This window comes from Trichomycterus rosablanca, chromosome 22 (genome assembly GCF_030014385.1).
Source record: "Trichomycterus rosablanca isolate fTriRos1 chromosome 22, fTriRos1.hap1, whole genome shotgun sequence".
Taxonomy (NCBI): domain Eukaryota; kingdom Metazoa; phylum Chordata; class Actinopteri; order Siluriformes; family Trichomycteridae; genus Trichomycterus; species Trichomycterus rosablanca.
The window spans coordinates 7,772,321-7,793,590 of NC_086009.1; the positions used below are offsets into that span (position 1 = coordinate 7,772,321).

At 39.7% G+C, this 21,270-nt stretch overlaps 2 protein-coding genes across 2 annotated transcripts; both read left to right on the forward strand.

The window, feature by feature from the left end:
- Positions 1-7,889: 7,889 nt before the first annotated feature.
- Positions 7,890-11,617, forward strand: phospho1 (phosphoethanolamine/phosphocholine phosphatase 1). Its single transcript, XM_062984712.1, has 2 exons — positions 7,890-7,937; positions 10,309-11,617. Exon 2 carries the CDS (start codon positions 10,343-10,345, stop codon positions 11,186-11,188), a length of 846 nt encoding a protein of 281 aa, XP_062840782.1. The 5' UTR covers positions 7,890-7,937; positions 10,309-10,342; the 3' UTR covers positions 11,189-11,617.
- A 4,658-nt stretch (positions 11,618-16,275) lies between these two features.
- On the forward strand, positions 16,276-21,214 carry natd1 (protein NATD1). The gene is made up of 3 exons (XM_063018736.1): positions 16,276-16,459; positions 18,226-18,344; positions 19,029-21,214. Exons 1-3 carry the CDS (start codon positions 16,363-16,365, stop codon positions 19,143-19,145), a joined length of 333 nt encoding a protein of 110 aa, XP_062874806.1. The 5' UTR covers positions 16,276-16,362; the 3' UTR covers positions 19,146-21,214.
- The last annotated feature ends 56 nt before the right edge of the window (positions 21,215-21,270 follow it).

Sequence of the window (21,270 nt, forward strand, 5' to 3'; positions counted from 1 at the left end):
ATTAATTAAATCAATAGGAAATGACAGAATAAACAAAGTTTGGAACTTGCATACTGCAGCTTTAAGCTGGTGCACCTTTAATCTCTTTTTCTATCTTAGTCTCTTTCTCTTGTAACATATCCAGCTGCTGCTGCCAAGGTTCTACGGGTTCAACACATTTACTAGAGAACATGGTAAAAACGGATCCGATTCGTAACAAACGCTTGTGCGTGTGCGCATACAGACCGGGGCACTTGATCATGACTAGATTATGTAACACCCATCATTGTGTGTATCAGTGATACATTTTCAGAACGTTTGGGTCTGTGTTTAATAACTGACATGTGAAAGGAAAGAGATTATACAGTATGATGCGCTGTGTCATACAAGACTGAAAGAATCGATTAAAAAAACTCATTCTTTATGTTCTGTGTAATCTAACCCACTTAACTGATCTTGTATTTGTACACTTTATTACTGTTTTTAAGGTTTTTTTTTAAAGTGTGTGAGTGTGTCCTGGACTGAAAGAGACAAAAATGGAAGCGAATGTGTGGAAAGGGTGCTGTAGTGAACAGCGGTGTCATTATGCCTTTGTAGGTTCTGATATTAAAAGCTGCTTGTTTAGGATCTCCGGCCCTCATTTACTAAGGGTTTGCAAGTGTACTGTGATATCATGCAAGCCATTACCAGTATGATATCATGTTGTGAATGATCTGAAAAGCCTAAAAATGGTTAATCATAATCATAAACAATAACAATAAAGGGTACGTGATGTGTAATATGGCCTGTATAATAAAAAAATACAAATATATTATGTACGAGCATTCTTCAAAAAGTTTCCACACTTTTTAAATTCTATTTATTAAGAATTTTAAAAACAAATGACATCACCTTCTGATGCATTTTTCCCAGCGTCCTTCTAACTTTTTTTTTTTTTTTTTTAACCCCCTTTTCTCCCACTTTAGCGCATCCAATTTCTACCCGTCAATCATCCTCTCACTAATGCTGGTCCCTGCTCCTGATTGGGGAGGACGAGGCTGCTCCACGCCCCCTCCGACACGTGCACAGCAGTCGAACATCTCATCACCTACACTTGACGAGTGCAGTGCAGTGCAGTACAGCGCTGTGTACGGAGAGCCACACCCTCTACCGCACTCCTTTCCCGTCTCCGTGCAGGCGCCACCAACCAGCCAGCAGAGGTCGTAATCTCACTAGTCTGAGAGAGAGTCCCCATCCGGCTTTAATCCCACCCCTATCTGAACAACAGGCCAATCGTTGTTCATGTGGCCGCTCGGCCTCAGCCGGCGGGCAGAGCCGAGATTCGATACGATGTAGTCATGATCTCGGCTCTGGTGAACAGCGTGTGTTTTTACCGCTGCTCCACATGAGCGGCGTCCTTCTAACTTTTTAATGCCATCGGCAAAAAATTTTTTTGGTTGAGTGCGTAGGCACTGATTCACCGCTGCTTTCACATCATCACATGAAAATCAGATGGCGCTAGTTCCAGACTATAAGCTCTCTATCAGTCTCTCAGACACGACCAATTACTCCACCTCCCGCCCTCACTGTTTCTACCGGAAACTTTTTGAAGATCCCTCGTATATCTTTTGCCATCTGCAAAAAATGTACAAACTGATCAACATATGGAAAAATTCCTATCAAACGACCAACATAATATATTCTCCGTTTTGTGTATTTGTCATCTTTAGTATGTAATTTGGGTGTGAAATACAGTGATCAGCCATAACATTAAAACCACCTCCTTGTTTCTACACTCACTGTCCATTTTATCAGCTCAACTTACCATATAGAAGCACTTTGTAGTCCTACGATTACTGAATGTAGTCCATGTGTTTCTCTGCATGCTTTGTTAGCCCCCTTTCATGCTGTTCTTCAATGGTCAGGACTCTCCCATGACCACTACAGAGCAGGTATTATTTGGGTGGTGGCTCATTCTCGGCACTGCAGTGACACTGACATGGTGGTGGTGTGTTAGTGGTTTAGATATAGCCCATTCACATCATAAAGAAAGCTGGCTTGTCTTATTTTATTTAGTTATTGTTGGTTATTATATGACAGAACCCACAATGCTTCTACACAAAGAAAAAACATGCTGCAATTGTATGACACTGTCTGTTAGGTCTTTGTATCTCTTGTTGTTTCTGTGTCTGCACAGATTTCTTTCCCAAAAACCTACCAGCAGATGGATTGGCTACTCTAATTGGCACAGTTTATAGTATTTTGTCCCACCTTGCACCCAGTGTTCAGGAGCTGGCCCTGGACGCACTGCGACCCTGCGCTAAGTCAAGCGGTTTCTAAATATAAATAAATGAAAAACTTATTTGGGATCTTAGTAAATAAGGGCCTCAGGTTTTTACATCTATCTAATGTCTGATGTGTGTGTACACTTTATGGCCGGAAGTATGTGGACATCTGTAAATGACCTAGTTGAGGTCCCATCCCTTGATGGCCATAGCAGCCTACACTCTTCTGGGAAAGCTTTGAATAGGATTTTGGAGTGGGTCTGGGAATTTATACCCATTCAAAGAAGACCTGGCTCACCATTGGTGTTCTAGTTCATCCCAATGGTGTATTTTGCTCAGATTTATTAATCCATGTTTTGACCTCACTTAAACATTGTAGGCCAATTTGGAGGCATGCAGTGTATCGTATTATCGTATGATTGATTTAATGAATCTGTTAGCATTGAGTGGCTGAAACACCTTGAGGAGTTTCCACATACTTTCGGCAACATAATTGACATTGTTTGACCCTATTTAGTTCATTTGTTCTCTGCACTTTACTGCTGCATTACAGATGTGAGTTAAACTGACAAACATTCTTATTCATTTCAAGCGGATTGGAGTTTGGAAAAGGGGGAGAATCCTTGGAAAGAAATGAGACTTTCCTTTTTCTGCTAGATTTAAGCTTAGCTGGTCAGTTTTTGACCTGGACTCGGGTGGTGTGGCAGTCTTATAGGCTCGCCTGTTGATTTCAAGTCTTAAGGGCGCCGACAGCCTGGCTAGCTGCTGAACGGACAATTGACTGAGTCTGAAATATGAAAGGCCAGATTTGGTATTGCCTCCTTGACGCTGAAACAATGACTTCTAAAGTGGTGGTGGAGGAATACAGAAAGAGTAGCATGTTCCTCCATACATGCAGAGACTCTGGCTAGTGTGTGGATGTGACAGGACATTTGATGGCGTCCCTTTCTCAGCCATGTTACCTTAAACAAAAATAGGACATTTTTTTCCTGATTCTTCTCCTTTTTGTTTGGTTGACAGAATGCACTTTCTACTAAAACGTCTTTTAGCTGAGTAATATAAGCAGACTGTGTTGATGTCTACTCTAGAGGGAGGAATATTTCAACCCACAGAGGTTAACTATTCCTGTTTCTGCCACTTAGCTGTAGCAGTGTGGTTAATTCACTGTGTATGGTACTCACAAGTGCGCCTTTGCCAACTTCCAAGTTGTTTGGATGTTTTAATCTTCTGATTCTGTGTAGAGCTGATCACAGAAATGTATCACTCATGGGCTTTTTATAATGTTCATTTAACATGCTTTCTGATAACTTTAAAAAGTAAACAATGTAAGTAGCCAAATTTACTATTGTGCTGTCTTTATTATTGGAGGGTTTGTGTGGGTGGCTGCTGGTGGCTCTTTGCCCCACGTGTTCTTTGTGCCTTTTTTATATAAATGAGCTTTTTTAGGGAAGAGATTCACATGTGAATGATTCGATTCAATGATTGATTGATCAATTTCAGCATCTGATTCATTGACTTTAATTGACTTTAAGCATCTGTTCTAGGTAGGTAGCACTGTTGCATTTTACTAATTATTAGGAATTAGATGGTTCACATGTGTACTGAATTGTATGAGTCGATTCCAAAGAGTTGATTCATCAATTTCACGCATTGAAAATTAAGTTCAGAAGAATCGGTTCAGTGACTTAACTTCAGAAGGTAGCTCTGTTGCTTTTTAGTAATTATTAGGAAAGAGATGGTTCATGCGTTGACTGAATTGTATGAGTCGATTCCAGAGTTGATTCATCAGATTTTGGAATTGAGAATTAAATCAAATTTAAACTTTAAGAATTTATTCTACACTGATACTAAATCAGTTCAATCACTAGCACTCATGCTTTTTACTAATTATTAGGAATGAGGTGGTTCATATGTGTACTGAATTGTGTGAGTCGATTCCAAAGAGTTGATTCATCAATTTCAGGCATTGAGAATTGAGTCAAATTCAAACTTTTAGAATCTATTCTACACTGGTACTGAATCACTTAACTTAATTGACTTAACTTCAGAAGGTAGCACTGTTGCATTTAGTAATTATTAGGAATTATTAGGGCAAGCCATATCCTAGTGGTTAAGGTACTGGACTAGTAACCCGAAGGTTGCTGGTTCAAGCCCCACCACTGCCAGGTTGCTGCTGGGCCCTTGAGCAAGGCCCTTAACCCTCAATTGCTCAGACTGTAACTGTAATGTAAGTCGCTTTGGATAAAGGCGTCTGCTTAATGCCGTAAATGTAAATGAATAAGATGGTTCACATATGGACTGAATTGTATGAGTCAATTCCTGAGTTGATTCATCAGATTTTGGCATGGAAATTGAATCTATTTTGCACTGATACTAAATAAGTTCAATCATGTGACTTCAGAAGGTAGGACTGTTGCTTTTTACTAATAGTTAGGAATGAGGTGGTTCACATGTGTACAGAATGTTATGAGTCGATTCCAAAGAGTTGATTCATCAGATTTTGACATTGAGAATTAAATCACTTTTAAACTTTAAGAATCTATTCTACACTGATACTGAATCGGTTCAGTGACTGTTGCTTTTTAGTCATTATTAGGAATGAGGTGGTTCACATGTGGACTGAACTGTATGAGTCGATTCCAAAGAGTTGATTCATCTATTTCAGGCATTGAAAATTGAGTCAAATTCAAACTTTAAGCATCTGTTCTACACTGATACTGAATCAGTTCGTTAGTTAAAAATCATTATTCCTTACCATACTGAATCATGGCTTGTGTTGTCTTCATTGCAGTCATTGTCCTGTGTTACCAAGCTACACCATATAGCCAAAACTTTGAGGACACATGACCAATGTTGGACATACCATTTGAAAACCATCGTAATTCAGCAGAATTGCAACTGACATTTCAATTCACCACAATTCAGCACATTTGGCTATACAGGATACCACAATATTAAAAATGTTAGCATATTCAGCTGTTAATTTTCCATCTTTTACATATTGCTTCCAAATCTTTACTTTTAATCCTAATGGTTTTGTGACACTAGCAAAGTTAGTTGGTTAATGATGACTTTTTAAATTAATTTTATGCATTTTATATTTACTATATTTTCAGAAAGTGTTTTATTAATACACATTTTTATACATATTTGTGTGACCACTGGGTCTGCAAGTTTCTCCATTTGCACTTTCACCATGAGAGGTCTATGATAGCCTACATTTTTTAGGTTTACTTTATAATGTTTTTAGACCATTCAAAAATTAAAGATTCAGTAGTTTCTGTCCTACTGCTTAAACACACTTTAGCTCCTGTTTGTCTATTTTCCACCCTTTGACCCTTTTCTGTAAATTTTAGAAAACCACAGCTGCTCAGCATGATTGTGGTGGACTACAAAAGTGATAAGATTACAAAAACATTAGCAAAACACAGGTCACTGAAGGCCTATTACCATACTATGTAAATACTTAAAGCCCACAGAGTGATCAACAGCTGATGAGCCTATTTACTAGTTCAGTAAATGTTGCTCTTTTGTAATTCAGTGTGATAAAGTACTGCCAGGTTGAGCCTTGTTCACACTGTACAGTGGAGATCTATTGTTGGCTTAACAGTCGCAATTTTAATAATCTTGCTTTTTTTATTCTGCTTGCCAAACCCAGTTTTTTTTGTGCAAGTAATGTTTCTTTAATTTATTTAATTTCCTATCTATCTATCTATCTATCTATCTATCTATCTATCTATCTATCTATCTATCTATCTATCTATCTATCTATCTATCTATCTATCTATCTATCTATCTATCTATCTATCTAGTATTACATTGTCATGGATTTAAAGGCTGCCACCCTGGACTGGACAATGTAACCCATGTTTCAACAGAACAGTATCCTTCTGGCCTTAATCCAACTGGTGCAGTCAAACTACCTTTTTTCACTGGGCACAGTAAGCTGTAGTTAGTCACAATTATGATTAAACATAATTATATCAAGAAATTAGATGGTTATCTCTGAGGAGACCTGCACACACCCTTAAATATGTTGTAAGAATTTCACACTGGCAATGTCTAGCTTTCGGACACCATCTGGTGCATACAAATTCCAAAATTCAGCAATTCTCGGAGTCTTAAGGAGGGTGCAAGTTTGTAAAATACAAGTTGGGCGTTTGAGTGTGCTGGTAAGACTCGGTAACTTTGTGCTTTTCCACCACAGCTTAAAATATCCAAGCAGTCTGTTATTAGAGGCCGGTTACAAGTAAAGAAAAATGGTGAAGTGGGGGAAGGTGCGGATGAAAAGGACCATCAAGGTTTATTTGGAAAAATAGGACAAGGCAGTTTGCGAATGTTGTGTCCATGTTAAAAGAAGCATAATTTTATTCTTAGGTTGTAGCTGGTCCAAGAGCTGATATGTTTACATGTGTTAATGCAGAATATATAGGCAGGCATAAATATTGGAGTGACTTTGATGAGAACAAAATCATTATGGCTAGATGACTGGGTTGAAGTATTTCTCAAACAGCAAGGGGTGATTGACAAGCCATGAACCACCAACAGGTTGTTTGCCAGCCAAGACTCATCCATGCAAGAGGACTATGGCATCTGGTAAGGACCAAGAGAAGGGCTATGGTGGCTTCAATTGCACTCGATTTTAATAATTGTAGTATTAAAATACTCCAAGTCAGTACATCTAACACTGTGCATGAGGCTGCGTAGTTGCAAACCAGTCAAAGTTTAAATGTTAAATTCTGTCCACTGTTAAAAGCACCCACAATGGGCACACAGCTGTTGCAACTGGACATTGGAGCAATGGAAGCAGGTCGACTGGTCCAACAAATGCAGTTTCTTCCAAGATCACACGGATGATCACAAAATCACAAAAACCATTGTCCACAGCCAAATGAGCTTCATATTGTCACCTAGTTTTTAGGGCAGTTGTAGCCTAGCAGTTAAGGTACTGGACTGGTAATCCAAAGGTTGCTGGTTTAAAACCCCACCTCTGCCAGGTTGCCACTGTTGGGCCCTTAAGCAAGGCCCTTAACCCTCCATTGCTTAGACAATATATACTGTCACAGTATTGTAAGTCGCTTTGGATAAAGGCGTCTGCTAAATGCTGAAAATGTAAATGTAGTTTTTCGAGATGACCAAGAAAAAGAATTGGAACTGGACATTGGAACAACAGAAGTAGGTTGACTGGTCCAACAAATGCAGTTTCCTCCAAGATCACATGGATGACCGGACACGGCTGAACAAAAATTTTGTCTAAATGATCAGATGTATTCCAACAATCACAAAAAACATTATCCACAGCCAAATAGGCTTCATGTTGCCTCACAGTTTTTCAAGGTGACCAAGAAAAAGAATGGAAGAATGGAACAGTTAAGTTAGGAAATAAGTTCATAAATAAATAGAGGCAAAAGTTAATCTGATAGATACATTTCGTCTTTTGTTATTACAGTACATTATATATGTATTATTGACTTTAAGCCCTACAGAACAGGTACTCCACGTTTTTTGAAATCTCACCTCATCAGTTCAGTATTCAAAGTGTGAATGTGTGGGCTGAGAGCAAGGAGGAGCATGGCTGCCTTACATGGTATAAAAGCCGAGCAGCTGAGAGAGGAAGCTTTACAGCATCAGCCGGCAAGGACAGCAACTGGAACACATCTGTTTGCTCTTAAATGCAGCTGTGTTTTCTGTCAGGTAAACCACTTTTTTATTCTTACTTATTTATTTATTGTACGTTAAATAATTTCTTACAATTAAAAAAAGTAAAATAAGACACAAAGTTCAATTTAGTTTCAGTGTTTCATTTAGTTGACATGTTTAGTATTGTATGTTTTTTTCTATTGACCTGTTTAGTAATGTAAGCTTACAATACTAAACAGGTCAACTAAATGAAACACTAAAACTAAATTGAACTTTGTGTCTTATTTTACTTTTCTATTTACCTGTTTAGTAATGTAAGCACACAGTATTCTATACATCTTTGATGTTTTATTCTATTTACCTGTTTAGTAATGTAAGCATACAGTATTCTATACATTTTAGTGTTCTGTTCTGGTGCCTTGTTTAGTATGTAAGCACACAATGTTCTGTACATTCTTAGTGTTTTATACTATTGCTCTGTTTAGTAATGAAAGCACACAGTGGTCCATACATTCTTAGTGTTTTATTCTTTGCCCTGTTTAGTAATGTTAGTATACAGTATTCTATACATTTTAGTGTATTGACCTGTTTAGTAATGTTAGTATACAGTATTTTATACATTTTAGTGTTTTGTTCTTTGCCCTGTTTAGTAATGTAGTCACAATATTCTGTGCAGTCTGTGTTATTCTATTGGCATGTTTAGTAATATAAGCATAGAGTATTGCATACATTCTTAAAGACGATATTCTATTGTCCTGTTTAGTAAGCACACATTATTCACAGTATTCTGTAAATTCTGTGTTTTATTCTATTGACCTATTTAGTAATGTTAGTATACAGTATTACACACATTCTTAATCTTTAATTCTGTTTACCTGTTTAGTAATGTAAGCACACAGTATTCTGTACATTCTTAGTGTTTTATTCTAATATAAGCATACAGTATTCTATACATCTTTGGTGTTTTATTCTGTTGTCCTGTTAAGTAATGTAAGCATACAATATTCTATACAGCATGGAATATTCAGTACATTCTTAGTGTTTTATTCTATTTACTTGTTTAGTAATGTAAGCATACAGCATTCTATACATTTTAGTGTTTTGTTCTTTGCCCTGTTTAGTAGTGTAGTGTCACAATATTCTGTATAGTCTATGTTTTATTCTGTTGACCTGTGTAGTAATGTAAGCACACAGTATTCTGTACATTCTTAGTGTTTTATTTTGCTGTTCTATTTAGTAATGTTAGTATACAGTATTACACACATTCTTAATCTTTAATTCTGTTTACCTGTTTAGTAATGTAAGCACACAGTATTCTGTACATTCTTAGTGTTTTATTCTAATATAAGCATACAGTATTCTATACATCTTTGGTGTTTTACTCTATTTTCCTGTTAAGTAATGTAAGCATACAATATTCTATACAGCACAGAATATTCAGTATATTCTTAGTGTGTTATTCTATTTCTCTGTTTAGTGATAAAAACATACAGTGTTTCCTACACTTTTAGTGTTTTATTCTGTTGACCTGTTTAGTAGTGTAGCGTTAATGTAAGCATACAGTATTTTTTTACGTTAGTGTTTTGTTCTATTGTTGTGTTTAGTAATGTAGTGCCACAGCATTCCATACATTCTTAGTGCTTTATTGTATTGACCTATTTAGTAATGTAAGCACAGGTTATTGCGTACATTCTTAGTTTTTTATTCTATTGACCTATTTAGTAATGTATTCTGTACATTCTTAATATTTTAATTAAGTTGATCTGTTTAGTAACATATTAAGTATTATTTTGTTCAGTCCTTGTAATTATAAAGTCTTGAACTGTTATGCTGACACATCTTATTACACTAACTACTACTAATGTGTAACACAATGAATACAAAAAGAGAACTCGCTTATCAAGGTGGAATTTTAAGCATATTTAATAATACGCTTGAACAAACGTTTTTTACTGGTCCCGTGCTGAGCAGATATAAAGCAGATTAACAATGGCCCAAGGGTTCAAGCTGAGTACAGTTTGTGTAATCCACAAACGTGTTTTTAGTTTAATCATTTAACAACAGCAACAGAGTGTCCCATAGTGCTGAGCGTATTTAGTTTTGAACAGATTTAGGTCATAAATGCCTTCATGGATTCTTCTAAAGGTTGTTTTAGACATAAAATGGAGAGAGAAACAGTCATTCATGGGCATGACCAGTAATAGATAGTACTGTTAACACTCTTGGCCAATTGGATTTATGTGGGCAGTTGGTATGCTTGGCACTAAACAATCATTATGGGAATTAAATATGTCAATTTCTTGGTTGACCACACATGCTTAGACCCAGATGATTGTCATTTGTGGCTATATTTCTTCTTCTTAATATTATTAATAGTATTATGTATTATTACTGTTATTAAAACTGCTTTCTTGTTACCCTACAGATTAAAGAGAAAGCCTTTGAGGTCACTGCTGACAATGCGGGACTCCGTCTTCAACTGCTGTTTTAACCCGCCTCATCCTCCAAAAGACGAATTCCCCACACAAGGCGCTAGAGCCCACGCCCTGCCCCCGAACGACAGGCGTTTCCTGATCTTCTTTGATTTTGATGAGACGCTTGTGGACGAGTGCAGCGATGATGCAATGGTTTCGGCAGCACCCGGTGGCTCTCTGCCTGGCTGGCTCAAAGACACATACAGAGCAGGCAGGTACAACGAGTACATGCAGCGAGTACTGGCATACCTTGCCGAGCAAGGGGTCGCACCATCAAACATTCGTAACACAATAGAGCGTCTGCCACCTTGCCCGGGCATCCCTGCTCTACTGCGCTTCCTGATGTCGTGCCCGCCACAGGACTTTGAGGTCATCTGCGTGTCTGATGCCAACACCGTGTTCATCGAGACCTGGCTGCAGAACCTTGGCCTTCGCTCACTTTTCTTACGCATCTTTACAAATCCTGCTCATTTTGATGAGAACGGACAGCTGCAGCTTCGCCCCTTCCACTCCCACGACTGTCAGCGGTGCCCGGTAAACATGTGCAAGGCAGAGATTGTGCGGCGGTACACGGCTCAGCGGGTGCTCGAGAGAGGCGGCAGGCACTACCAGAGGGTGCTTTATGTAGGTGATGGTGCTAATGATTTCTGCCCGTCATTGACACTGGCACCACGTGATGTGGCATTTCCCCGGCGTAACTTCCCCATGCATAGGTTGATCCAAGAGATGCATGAGGCCAAACCCGGAGAGTTTAAAGCCAATGTCGTGCCATGGAGTAGCGGGGAGGACATTGTAAACCGGCTTAGGAAGATCGTGGAAGAAAGGCCTTAAAAACTTGACCATAACACTGACAAATTCCACCCGTTCTCAAACATTTTTGTGTAATTTCAGTTGTGTGGAATTGGCAGAATCCTAAATGCTTTCTACATCTGTCCACTACGTATAGAAATGGCTTCTACACCCTGTATAGTGCACTACGTAGTTAAATACAATGCGGTACTTGCTTCATGCAGACAGTTATTTTTATCACAGTTTAGGCAAGCTGTAGCCTAGTGGTTAGGTACGGGACAGTAATCAGAAGGTCGCTGGTTCAAGTCACACCACTTCCAGGTTGCTGCTGTTGGGCCCTTGAGCAAGGTCCTTAACTCTCAATTGCTCAGACGGTGTACTGTAACTGTAAAGTAAGTCTCTTTGGATAAAGTCGTCTGCTAAATGCCATAAATGTAATATTCTCTTATCCACACAATATTAAAACTTCATTTTTAATACCCACTTTGGAGTACTAGCTTTTTGAGGGTTAAAAAAGCTATTTTAAGCCACTCAGGTGGCTCAGCGGTAAAGTACGCTAGCGCACCAGAGTTGTGGTTTCGAATACATCGTATCGAATCTCAGCTCTGCCTTCCGACTGGGTTTGGCGGCTGCATGAACAACGATTGGCTGTTGTTCAGGGTTAGGGGTAAAAAGTCGGATCATAGGTCCTCATAACTGGTGCAACTGCGGCCCCTGCTGGCTGACTGAGGGCGTACACAGTGCCTGTCAGTATATGAACTCGACTCGTGCAGGTAAAAAATGCAGTCTGTACTGACTGTACGTGCCGGAGGGGGCGTATGTCAGTTGAGAGGCGTCCTCAGTCAGCGGTGAAGGGTCGAATCAGTATAGACGACGCATTCAGGGTAATTCAGGTGGACACGACTAGATTATGGGAGAAAAAGGGGGGGGGGGGGGGGGACCAGTTAGCAGCCACAGTTTAGAGACCAGTCAAGTTTCAGTCTCAGTGGTGCCATCGGCACGGGCAGGCTCTCAATAGACACAATTGGCACTGTCTTTGGCAAGTGTGGCCCATGCAACAGCAACTTTTGCTCACTGGTTGATCTACCAAGACTGAGTGTTAGTGCTGTCTGAAAGAATATGCTGCTGGCTGGAAATTAAAAGTAACAAAACTGTTTTTTTAGCTTGTATTCTTGGGTGGCACTGGGGTAAATTATGCGAGCCTACTACCACTGGGATCCAGAGTTCAAATCCCCAGCAGTGCTATCAGCCGGCCAGGCATCTGCATACAGAAATGGTTGGCTATGTCTTAGACGAGGCCCAATCAGAGATTGGCATTCTGTCCATGAGTGCAGGAAATGTCAGTTTGCTTTTTCTTTTTTAATATTTAACATTATTGTACTTCAGTAAAGTGTCAAGTCTTGTTAGGTACACATGTGAGTTATGTCTAAAAGCTGGACAATGGACACAGAGAGTTTCTAAAGGCAAAGGGTGCAGTATAAATTCTATCCTATCATATCTATAACAAATATACAGTATTAGACCTTTTATTCTGACAGAATTTTAGTTTCTTTCATGTTTGTTTATTCTTTATTAAAATGGTAGTTAGTGTCTTTTTATTTTAATTACTTTGTGTGTGTTGCTTGTATACATCATCCAAGAAAGGCCTATATTATGTGCATTTATTTCTTTTAGTAAAGTGTTTTGTATTAATACATTGCTAGCAGGGTTGTAGAATTATGTTAAAGCAAAGTGGTAAGAATATTTTTATTCTAGACACTCACAGGGCTGGGCGCCTACGTGAACAACATTGGCTGTTGAAAAGCCAGACCGGGTTTGTCATAACTGGTGCAATTACGACCTCTGCTGGCTGATTGATGGTGTCTGCACAGTTGAGGAATATTGCTGATCAGGGTGTGGCTCTCCGCGCACAATGCTGATCCTCTTATATACTCGCTTCGTGCAGGTGAAAAGATGCAGTCGGTACCACACACTGTCTGTCTGTCTTTTTGTTTGCCTTTGCTTGAGTCTGCCAGCCTATATGTCTGTCTAACTCTGCCTGTCTCTCTTTTGGTTTGCTCTTGTCTGAGTCTGTCTGTCTCTCTATATATCTCTAATTCTTTCTGCCTTTGAGCCTGCAGTCTGTATTTGTCTCTTTGTCTATTTTTCTAAGTCTGGCTGTCTGTCTTTCTGTGTGACTTGGCCTTACTCTGCCTGCCTGTCTCTCTTTGTCTGGATCTGTCTTTCTGTCTGCCTTTGTCTGAGTCTGTCAGTTTGTATGCCTGTTTTTCTGTCTGTATCTCATCATGTCTGCCATTCAGTCTGCATTTGTCTGTCTGAGTCAGTTTGTCATTGTGTGTCTGTGTGTTTCAGTTTGGTTTTTGTCTCTGTATGTCTGTCTGTGAGCCTACAGACATTTGTATATCTGCCAGTCTTTATCTGTATTTCTTTCTTTTCAGTCTGCATTTGTCTATATCTGTCCACCCATCTTTCTGTTTGTCTGAGTCAGTCTGTCATTGTATGTCTTTGTTTCAGTTTGGTTTTTGTCTGTCTGTCTTTGTCCAAGTCTGTCAGCCTGTTATGTCTATCTCTACCTGTTATTTTTGTTCTTGTCTGACTTTGTCAGCATTTTCTGTCTGTATTTCTGTTTGCCTTTGCCCGAGTCTGCCAGTCTGTATGTCTGTCTGTCTGTCTATATCTGCCTGATTGTCGTTCTGCCTGCCCTTGTTTGAGTCTGCAGTCTGTATATGTCTGTTTCTCTGTCTTTCTGTTTTTAGTCTTTTTGTCTGTTTCTTTTAGTGTCAGTGTTTTTCTAAGTTTCTGCCTGTCTGTCTTTCAATCTGCCTTTGTCTGGGTCTGTCAGCCTGTATGTCTGTCTATCTATCTCTGCCTTATTCTTGTTCTGTCTGTCCTTGTCTGTTTGTCTGCCAGTGTTTTTCTAAGTCTGTAATCCTGGCTGTTTTTTGTGTGCCTTGGCCTTAATCTGCCAGCATGTCTGTGTGTCTGTCTGTCTCTTTTTATTTATTGTATCAGTTTGTATGCTGGTCTTTCTGTCTGTCATTCAGTCTGCCATTGTGTGTCTTTGAATTTCAGTTTGGTTTTGTCTGTCTGTTGTTGTCTCTGTCTATCTGTCTGTCTTTCTGTATGTCTATGTGTATGTCTGTTGGCCTACATACATTTGTATATCTGCCAGTCTTTCTCTGTCTTTCTTTTCTTTTTCTTTTTTTTGGACCCTTTTTCCCCAATCTGATTATTTACATTTACATATTACAATATATGATGCTTGCACCACCCTCTTGCTAGCAAAAGAGGGCCTAGACTAGCACCTGCTTCCAAGCACATGTGAAGTTGTCAACTGCCTCCTCATACCAGTCTACAGTGCATTCTCTTGTGGAAAAGTACTGCGAACAGAGGATCATGCTTTGCCTTCCAGTACTTGTGCCAGTGCCTTGACCAGACAGCAGAAGCTGATGTTGCAGAAGACACCTTTCCTCCCTCAGACACCATCAGTTGTGAATGCTGAGTACCAGGCCTTTGTCTGCTTTTTTGTGATTTTATGTATGCCTATGTGTCTCTACTCACACCTCGTAGCAATTTCTTAGAAGCCAGCCCTACCTACTTGGAAAAAAACTGGAGAACTCTACGAGAAAACTTGCTAAACTTCACATAGTAGACAGAGGTGATGATTAAACCTACTACTCTGGAGCTGTATTGGGCCAAATAAAATATAAAAAACATGGCTGTAAAGCACCTGGAATGGAATTAAACGGAATAAACTACACTGAACCTGTGACTGATTTGAATTGCATTCAATTTATTTACTAGTCTTAAATGTTTAAATATCTAGTATATGAAACTGGATTTGGTATATACTAGGTAATAAGATGTGGTAGGTATTTGTCATGTGGAATGGAACTGCTGGCATGTTTATAAAAAAGAAAACTGATAGAAATATACAGAGATTTGTCTGGATTCCTTAAATCTTTTAATAATACGAGGTACAGTAGATGGTAAAACCTAAATTGTTTTGCATATGAATCTAGCATTTAGTTTTTAACCAATTGACAACTATCTCATGGCATCCAAGCTAGCCATTTGGGATGCACATATCAGTGCCAACAATGATTCCCTCACCTGTTACCAATGCAACTGCTTACTGTGGAATGTTTAAAAATATTTTATATATTTTTAACTGTTCACCCCACAAGATTTACTTGTGTTATTTTGCCACATTATTCAAATGCAGTATTATAACTACTGATAGCACATCTCGATAGAAGTGTATCTTATTATAACTAGTAGTAGCACATCTTGATAGATCTATATCTTATTATAGCACAAAATTATAGGCGTTTTACTCAATGAGTCGAAACAGATGTGCGCATCCTCGGTTGGACATTTCGATGTGTAGGATAAATCGACAGAACACCGGACCCACAGTGACCATAAGTGACCCTAACCAGAATAAAGCAGTTGATGAAAATGAACAATACAGTCAAATTAGGGCGGCTGATTTCGCCTCACAACAAGAAGGTCCTTGATCCCCAGGTAGGGTGGTGTGGGTCCTTTCTGTGTCTACACGGTTTGCAGTCCAAAGACATGCAAGTGAGGTGAACTGGAGACACTAAAATTGTCCATGACTGTGTTCGATATAACCTTGTGAACTGATGAACCTTGTGTAATGAGTAACTTACCGTTCCTGTCATGAATGTAACCACAGTGTGTAAAACATGACATTAAAATCCTAATAAACAATAAACAAACAAAAACAATTATCCATTGGGGGTGCATGAATTAGTGCACTGTTAGTGCTGGTCCCAAGCCCGAAGACACATGCCTAAATATTTTGATCTGGGTTGAAATCACGCTTTGGCTTAAAGGGCGTCTACACATGTAGGATTGGCTCCTTGTCCAGAGTATTCCTGCCTAGTTTGCTGGTATAACCGGACCCACAGTGACCCTAACCATAAAGCGCTTGATAAAAATAAACAATACAATCAAATTGAAAGGATTGCGGGGTGAAAATGCGCCACCTGGCGGCGATGCTCAGTAGGCGCCACCACGAGGCTGAAGATCAAAACATTGAGAGACGGTTTGGATTGGTGGAGACGACCCACGTGACCTCACAGCTGATTTCCATGGACGGAGCGTTTTGTGCCTGATGGCTGAGCGGTGCAGTACAGTGCGGATCTGAGCTGCTGCCTCGTTTCTCGCTGAATTGAGCGCTGTGAGACATTATGGCCCAAGCTGCTCAGATCAATGTGATTGAGATCAACAGTCCGATCCGAGTGGAACACGATAAGAAGCGCCGACAGTTCAGTATCCGTCTGAACGGTACAGTGTTTTTAAGTTGTTTACACTACAGTCTGTTCGGGCTTTGTTTTGTTTATACACACTAGCTGTCTAGCGAGATGCTTACTGAGCTAGTTATCTAACCTGGGTGTTTGTTTACGGTCATATTTCCATATTTAAAACTTGTTTTTATATATCAAGATGCGTCCTTATATACGTGTAACGTTTTAACTCGACTGACCCGGTTATATAAAGTGTGTCGTGTATAAACAGGCACCTTAAACTAATTAGCTAAACAAGTTCTAGGGTTAGCTTAGCATAGTTAGCTAGTGATGTATATTTGCTTAACAGCGACCAGCTCCACATAGTTGTCGTAAACCGTTTTAATTCTTCATTAATGGCGCAAATGACCTTTTATTATGTTTACTGTTCGCCAGCAGGACCAAAACAAGCCAGTTTTCGTTAAACTTACTGTTACAACAATAACAAATTATGTTCCTGGGAAAATATGGGGCTGTTTTGGTGTTTAACGCTTTTTTTACGTTGCGTGTATTTTTAGACTTTCCCTATTTATGTCCCATTTCCACTGCACTGTTATCTGTGGTATGTTACGTTTTTTATTTTTAATTCGTGATACTACATTTAGTGGTTGTTTTTTTTTTTTTTGCCGTAGCTGTTTATAAGCACCCATCATAAATACCTCTTTTATTTTTGTGCCCCCTCAACAAATTTCATATATATATATATATATATATATATACACACACACACTATATTGCCAAAAGTATTCGCTCACCTGCCTTCACACGCATATGAACTTGAGTTCATCCTGAAAGACTTACCATATAGAAGCACTTTGTAGTTCTACAATTACTGACTGTAGTCCATCTGTTTCTCTACATACTTTTTAGCCTGCTTTCACCCTGTTCTTCAATGGTCAGGACCCCCACAAGATTAGTGTGTGTTGTGCTGGTATGAGTGGATCAGACACAGCAGCACTGCTGGAGTTTTAAAACACCTCACTGTCACTGCTGGACTGAGAATAGTCCACCAACCAAAAACATCCAGCCAACAGCGCCCCGTGGGCAGCATCCTGTGACCACTGATGAAGATCTCAAAGATGACCGACTCAAACAGCAGCAATAGATGAGCGATCGTCTCTGACTTTACATCTACAAGGTGGACCAACTAGGTAGGAGTGTCTAATAAAGTGGACAGTGAGTGGACACGATATTTAAAAACTCCAGCAGCATTGCTGTGTCTGATCCACTCATACCAGCACAACACACACTAACACACCCCCACCATGTCAGTGTCACTGCAGTGCTGAGAATGATCCACCGCCTAAATAATACCTGCTCTGTGGTGGTGCTGTGCACCTGCTTCCCCCCCGGTAGTTACGCCCCTGGTTGAATAAGTTCATCTGGACTCAAATTTGTTGTAGAGATACGTTTCGTCACTCATCCAAGTGACTTCTTCAGTCTGAGCTGGTGGTGAATAACCCCTACTTTATATGCAGACGATTTACATAACGACCGATCACTGCCCACTGCATAACAATGAAATCGGTGATCAGGTCCATATGCAAATCACAATGACCATTAATTACAATGGTCATGTGTGCCTTTCACATATGATTGGGGTATGGCTCCTATCACGGCGTCGTAAGATGGTGAGAGATGTACTCCAGAAACCCAACCCCCTCCCCCTCAGCCGAGCGGCTGCATTCTGGATGAGTTGTAAGGGTTTAATAGTGGACATAGGAGCAGGTTCCTTTTGCATATTGATCAAAATTTTTTCTATCATAGGTTCTTATGATAAAGCCGTGTTGCTGTATGAATATGTGGGGAAGAAGACAGTGGACCTGCAACACACTGAGGTTCCAGATGCTTACAGGGGACGTGGCATCGCCAAGCACCTGGCCAAGGTTAAGTATTTCAAAATTTTGCACTTTAATTATCAATTAATATACACAGTACTGTGAAAAATATTTGCCCCTCACTTAAGTTTTTTTTTTATATTTGTGCTAATTTGTTACATTACATTGTAACAGTGTAATAACAATGTAACAACATAGACAACACAAGTAAACACAAATTGCAGCTTTTAAAGTTGTGCTTGTTTTGGTTCCTTTGTGACCTCAATGCGTTCTTGGTGAAATTTTGGTTGGCCTGTTAAAGTTCACCGCTGTTCTCATTGTGGTTCCCTGGAGTCCCAGAGCCTTAGCAATGGCTTTGTAACCCTTTCCAGATCAGAAAGCAACACTTCAGAAACCATTGGTGCTTAGGTGGTGCCGCAATCTAATCCCATTACAACAGAAAACTGAGTTCAGACTGGTTGGGTGCCACTGGCCTATTGAAACGCTATACAGACACAGTTGTTTTTGTCTGAGGAAGAAAAGGTCGGATGGGGATTTATCTTCTTGGAGTTGCAACAGCAAATCCTGCTGTATGACTGGGGTGCCGGCCTTCTGTGCCAGCATGGGCGTAAAGCCTGCATTAGAGGAATTACACTGAGTAATAGAAATGACTAAATTTGCTTGTAATTCTGTTGATAGCATTTGTTTTTCTTTGTGGTGGATGTTGACATGCTATTCTGGTTTGTTTTGTAGGCAGCAATGGATTTTGTGGTTGAGGAGGACCTCAAGGCTCACCTGACTTGTTGGTACATTCAAAAGTATGTGAAGGAAAACCCTCACCCAAACTACCTGGAGCATGTCATCCACTAAAACAGATGCCAACCAGGAGTAAAAGACATTTCTGATAAGGTGGGGAATTTGTGACTGGGGTGAGGGTTGATGGGAGTTCCCAATGGTTAGTGCGAGAGTGAGATATTGTGTGTGTAAATGACAGATAGTGTGAACATGACAGGACTAATATAATCTGCAAAAGACTTTATTGCAGACTATGTTTCTGATGGGAACTTCATAACAGCGCTTTGCAATGGACCAGTCTCTTTGGTTAAGGGACCCTCACGTCAACACAAAGGGTTCTATGGGTGCCCGAAACGATATACAAAAACCTTTTATTGGGTTACAGGGTTGTCACACTCCACATGCTACTCCAGCCTGCTGCCTTCAGGTACACTGGTGCTTATACACAGACAGATGAAACACTTCCACGTGCATGCAAAAACAGCACAGCTCACTGTAACATTGTGCCACACCCGCTATGTACTTCATATGTGTGGGTGAGTGTGTGGTAGGTGCTGTGTGAAATCCAGGGACTCCTCAGACAATCCTCTTCTGTACAGTAGACTATGATACAGACACTCTCAGGATTGACACTTCAACCAGTCAGCACTGCCCTTTAGGGAGCCTATAATGGCTGTTTGGGTGTGATCAGGTAATGGCTACGTGTTACTTAAGCTATATGGCCAAAAGTGTTTAAAAACTCCTCCTTATTACAGCCACACCCATTGCTAACAAGTGTGTACAACTGAGTTAAAGTATATGCTCCCAGCTCTTGTTTTTGTTCCAGCATGACTTGGGTCCTCAACCCCACTGAACACCTTTAAGATGAATTTGAACATCAGTTGCCAGCCAGGCCTTCTGATCCGACATTGGTGCTTAATGTGACAAATTCTCTTTTAAGTAAACGGACACAGATTTTCACGACACACTCTACAACTGCTGATATATTTTCAAAGTGGAGAACCAACTCCATATTCACACCCATGGTTTGGGAACCGGATGTCCAACTGGTCAGGTGTGCATTTACTTTTGGCCATACAGTGCATCCTCAGTCTCTTGTGATGTGTGTTCTATTCCTGCAGCCTCCTTCCCACATAGCCTTATCAATGTATATATATATGGTCTCAGTAAAGGCCTGAAATGGTCTTTAATGTGCCCACTAATAAACAGGGTGAATAAGGTGCTCAGATGACAGCGCAAAGATCTACCTTGGCACTCTTTCATCACTAGCAACATCAACCACTTTGATGAGAATGAAGGTTGTGCTCTCAATACTGAGAGGTTAGTCGGAAACTGTTTTGCCTGAAATTCATCAGAGTACATACACGTTTATGTACTCTGTGTTGTTTTTTTCGTGTTTTAAATAAAAAAAAATAGATGTACCAAGTAATCTTGCTACCAGTTGTATTTACATCTTAATATTTATTCTTATCTTGCTTCCAGTGGTTCTGAGTAGCACAGGACCCACCACAACCCTTACTAAAATGTTAATGAAAATGAATAATCAATTTAATATTAACAATAAAGGAACTATTGAAATTTTCTATTTCCTCTATGATACATCTACCAATCATGAGAAAAAAAAAAAATATAGAATGTGATTATAACAGGTTGGATGGTGCATAATTATGTTATAATTATTGTAATAATTATGCTAGCCCACTACCTCTGGGATCCAGTGCTCAAAACCTCAGTGGTGCTATTGGCCAGACAGGCATGCCAAGCAGATGGGGTTGGGTAGATTTGGAACCTCCGGATAGTATTCCCAGTTCTGCCTCTAGGAACGTTCAAGGTCTTGAATGTCTCCTAATACCTATTGCTTTTATTAAAACGATTAAAGAATAATCTACATGCTTAGCTTGTGTGTCAGCTTCTTACTTTCCCCCATGGTTGCAACACACTCCGGGAGCTCCGGTTTTCCTCTCACAGTCCAAAGACGTGCAAGTGAGGTGAACTGGAGACACTAAATTGTCCATGACTGTGTTCGATATAACCTTGTGAACTCATGGATCTTGTGTAATGAGTAACTACCTGTCCTGTCATGAATGTAACCAAAGTGTAAAACAGCTATGTTAAGATTCTAATAAACAATAACAATAAACAAACATATTATATTTATTAGTACTGATCTGAAAGGTGACTTTTCTATCAAAATAAATTT

What these genes read in the sequence shown, in the direction of transcription:
- phospho1 (XM_062984712.1), top strand. Translation starts at nt 10,343, where the DNA reads ATGCGGGACTCCGTCTTCAACTGCTGTTTTAACCCGCCTCATCCTCCA.
- natd1 (XM_063018736.1), top strand. Translation starts at nt 16,363, where the DNA reads ATGGCCCAAGCTGCTCAGATCAATGTGATTGAGATCAACAGTCCGATC. An exon ending in GTTCAGTATCCGTCTGAACG is followed by an intron (nt 16,460 to 18,225) that starts GTACAGTGTTTT and finishes TTTCTATCATAG; the next exon opens with GTTCTTATGATAAAGCCGTG. An exon ending in TCGCCAAGCACCTGGCCAAG is followed by an intron (nt 18,345 to 19,028) that starts GTTAAGTATTTC and finishes TTTGTTTTGTAG; the next exon opens with GCAGCAATGGATTTTGTGGT.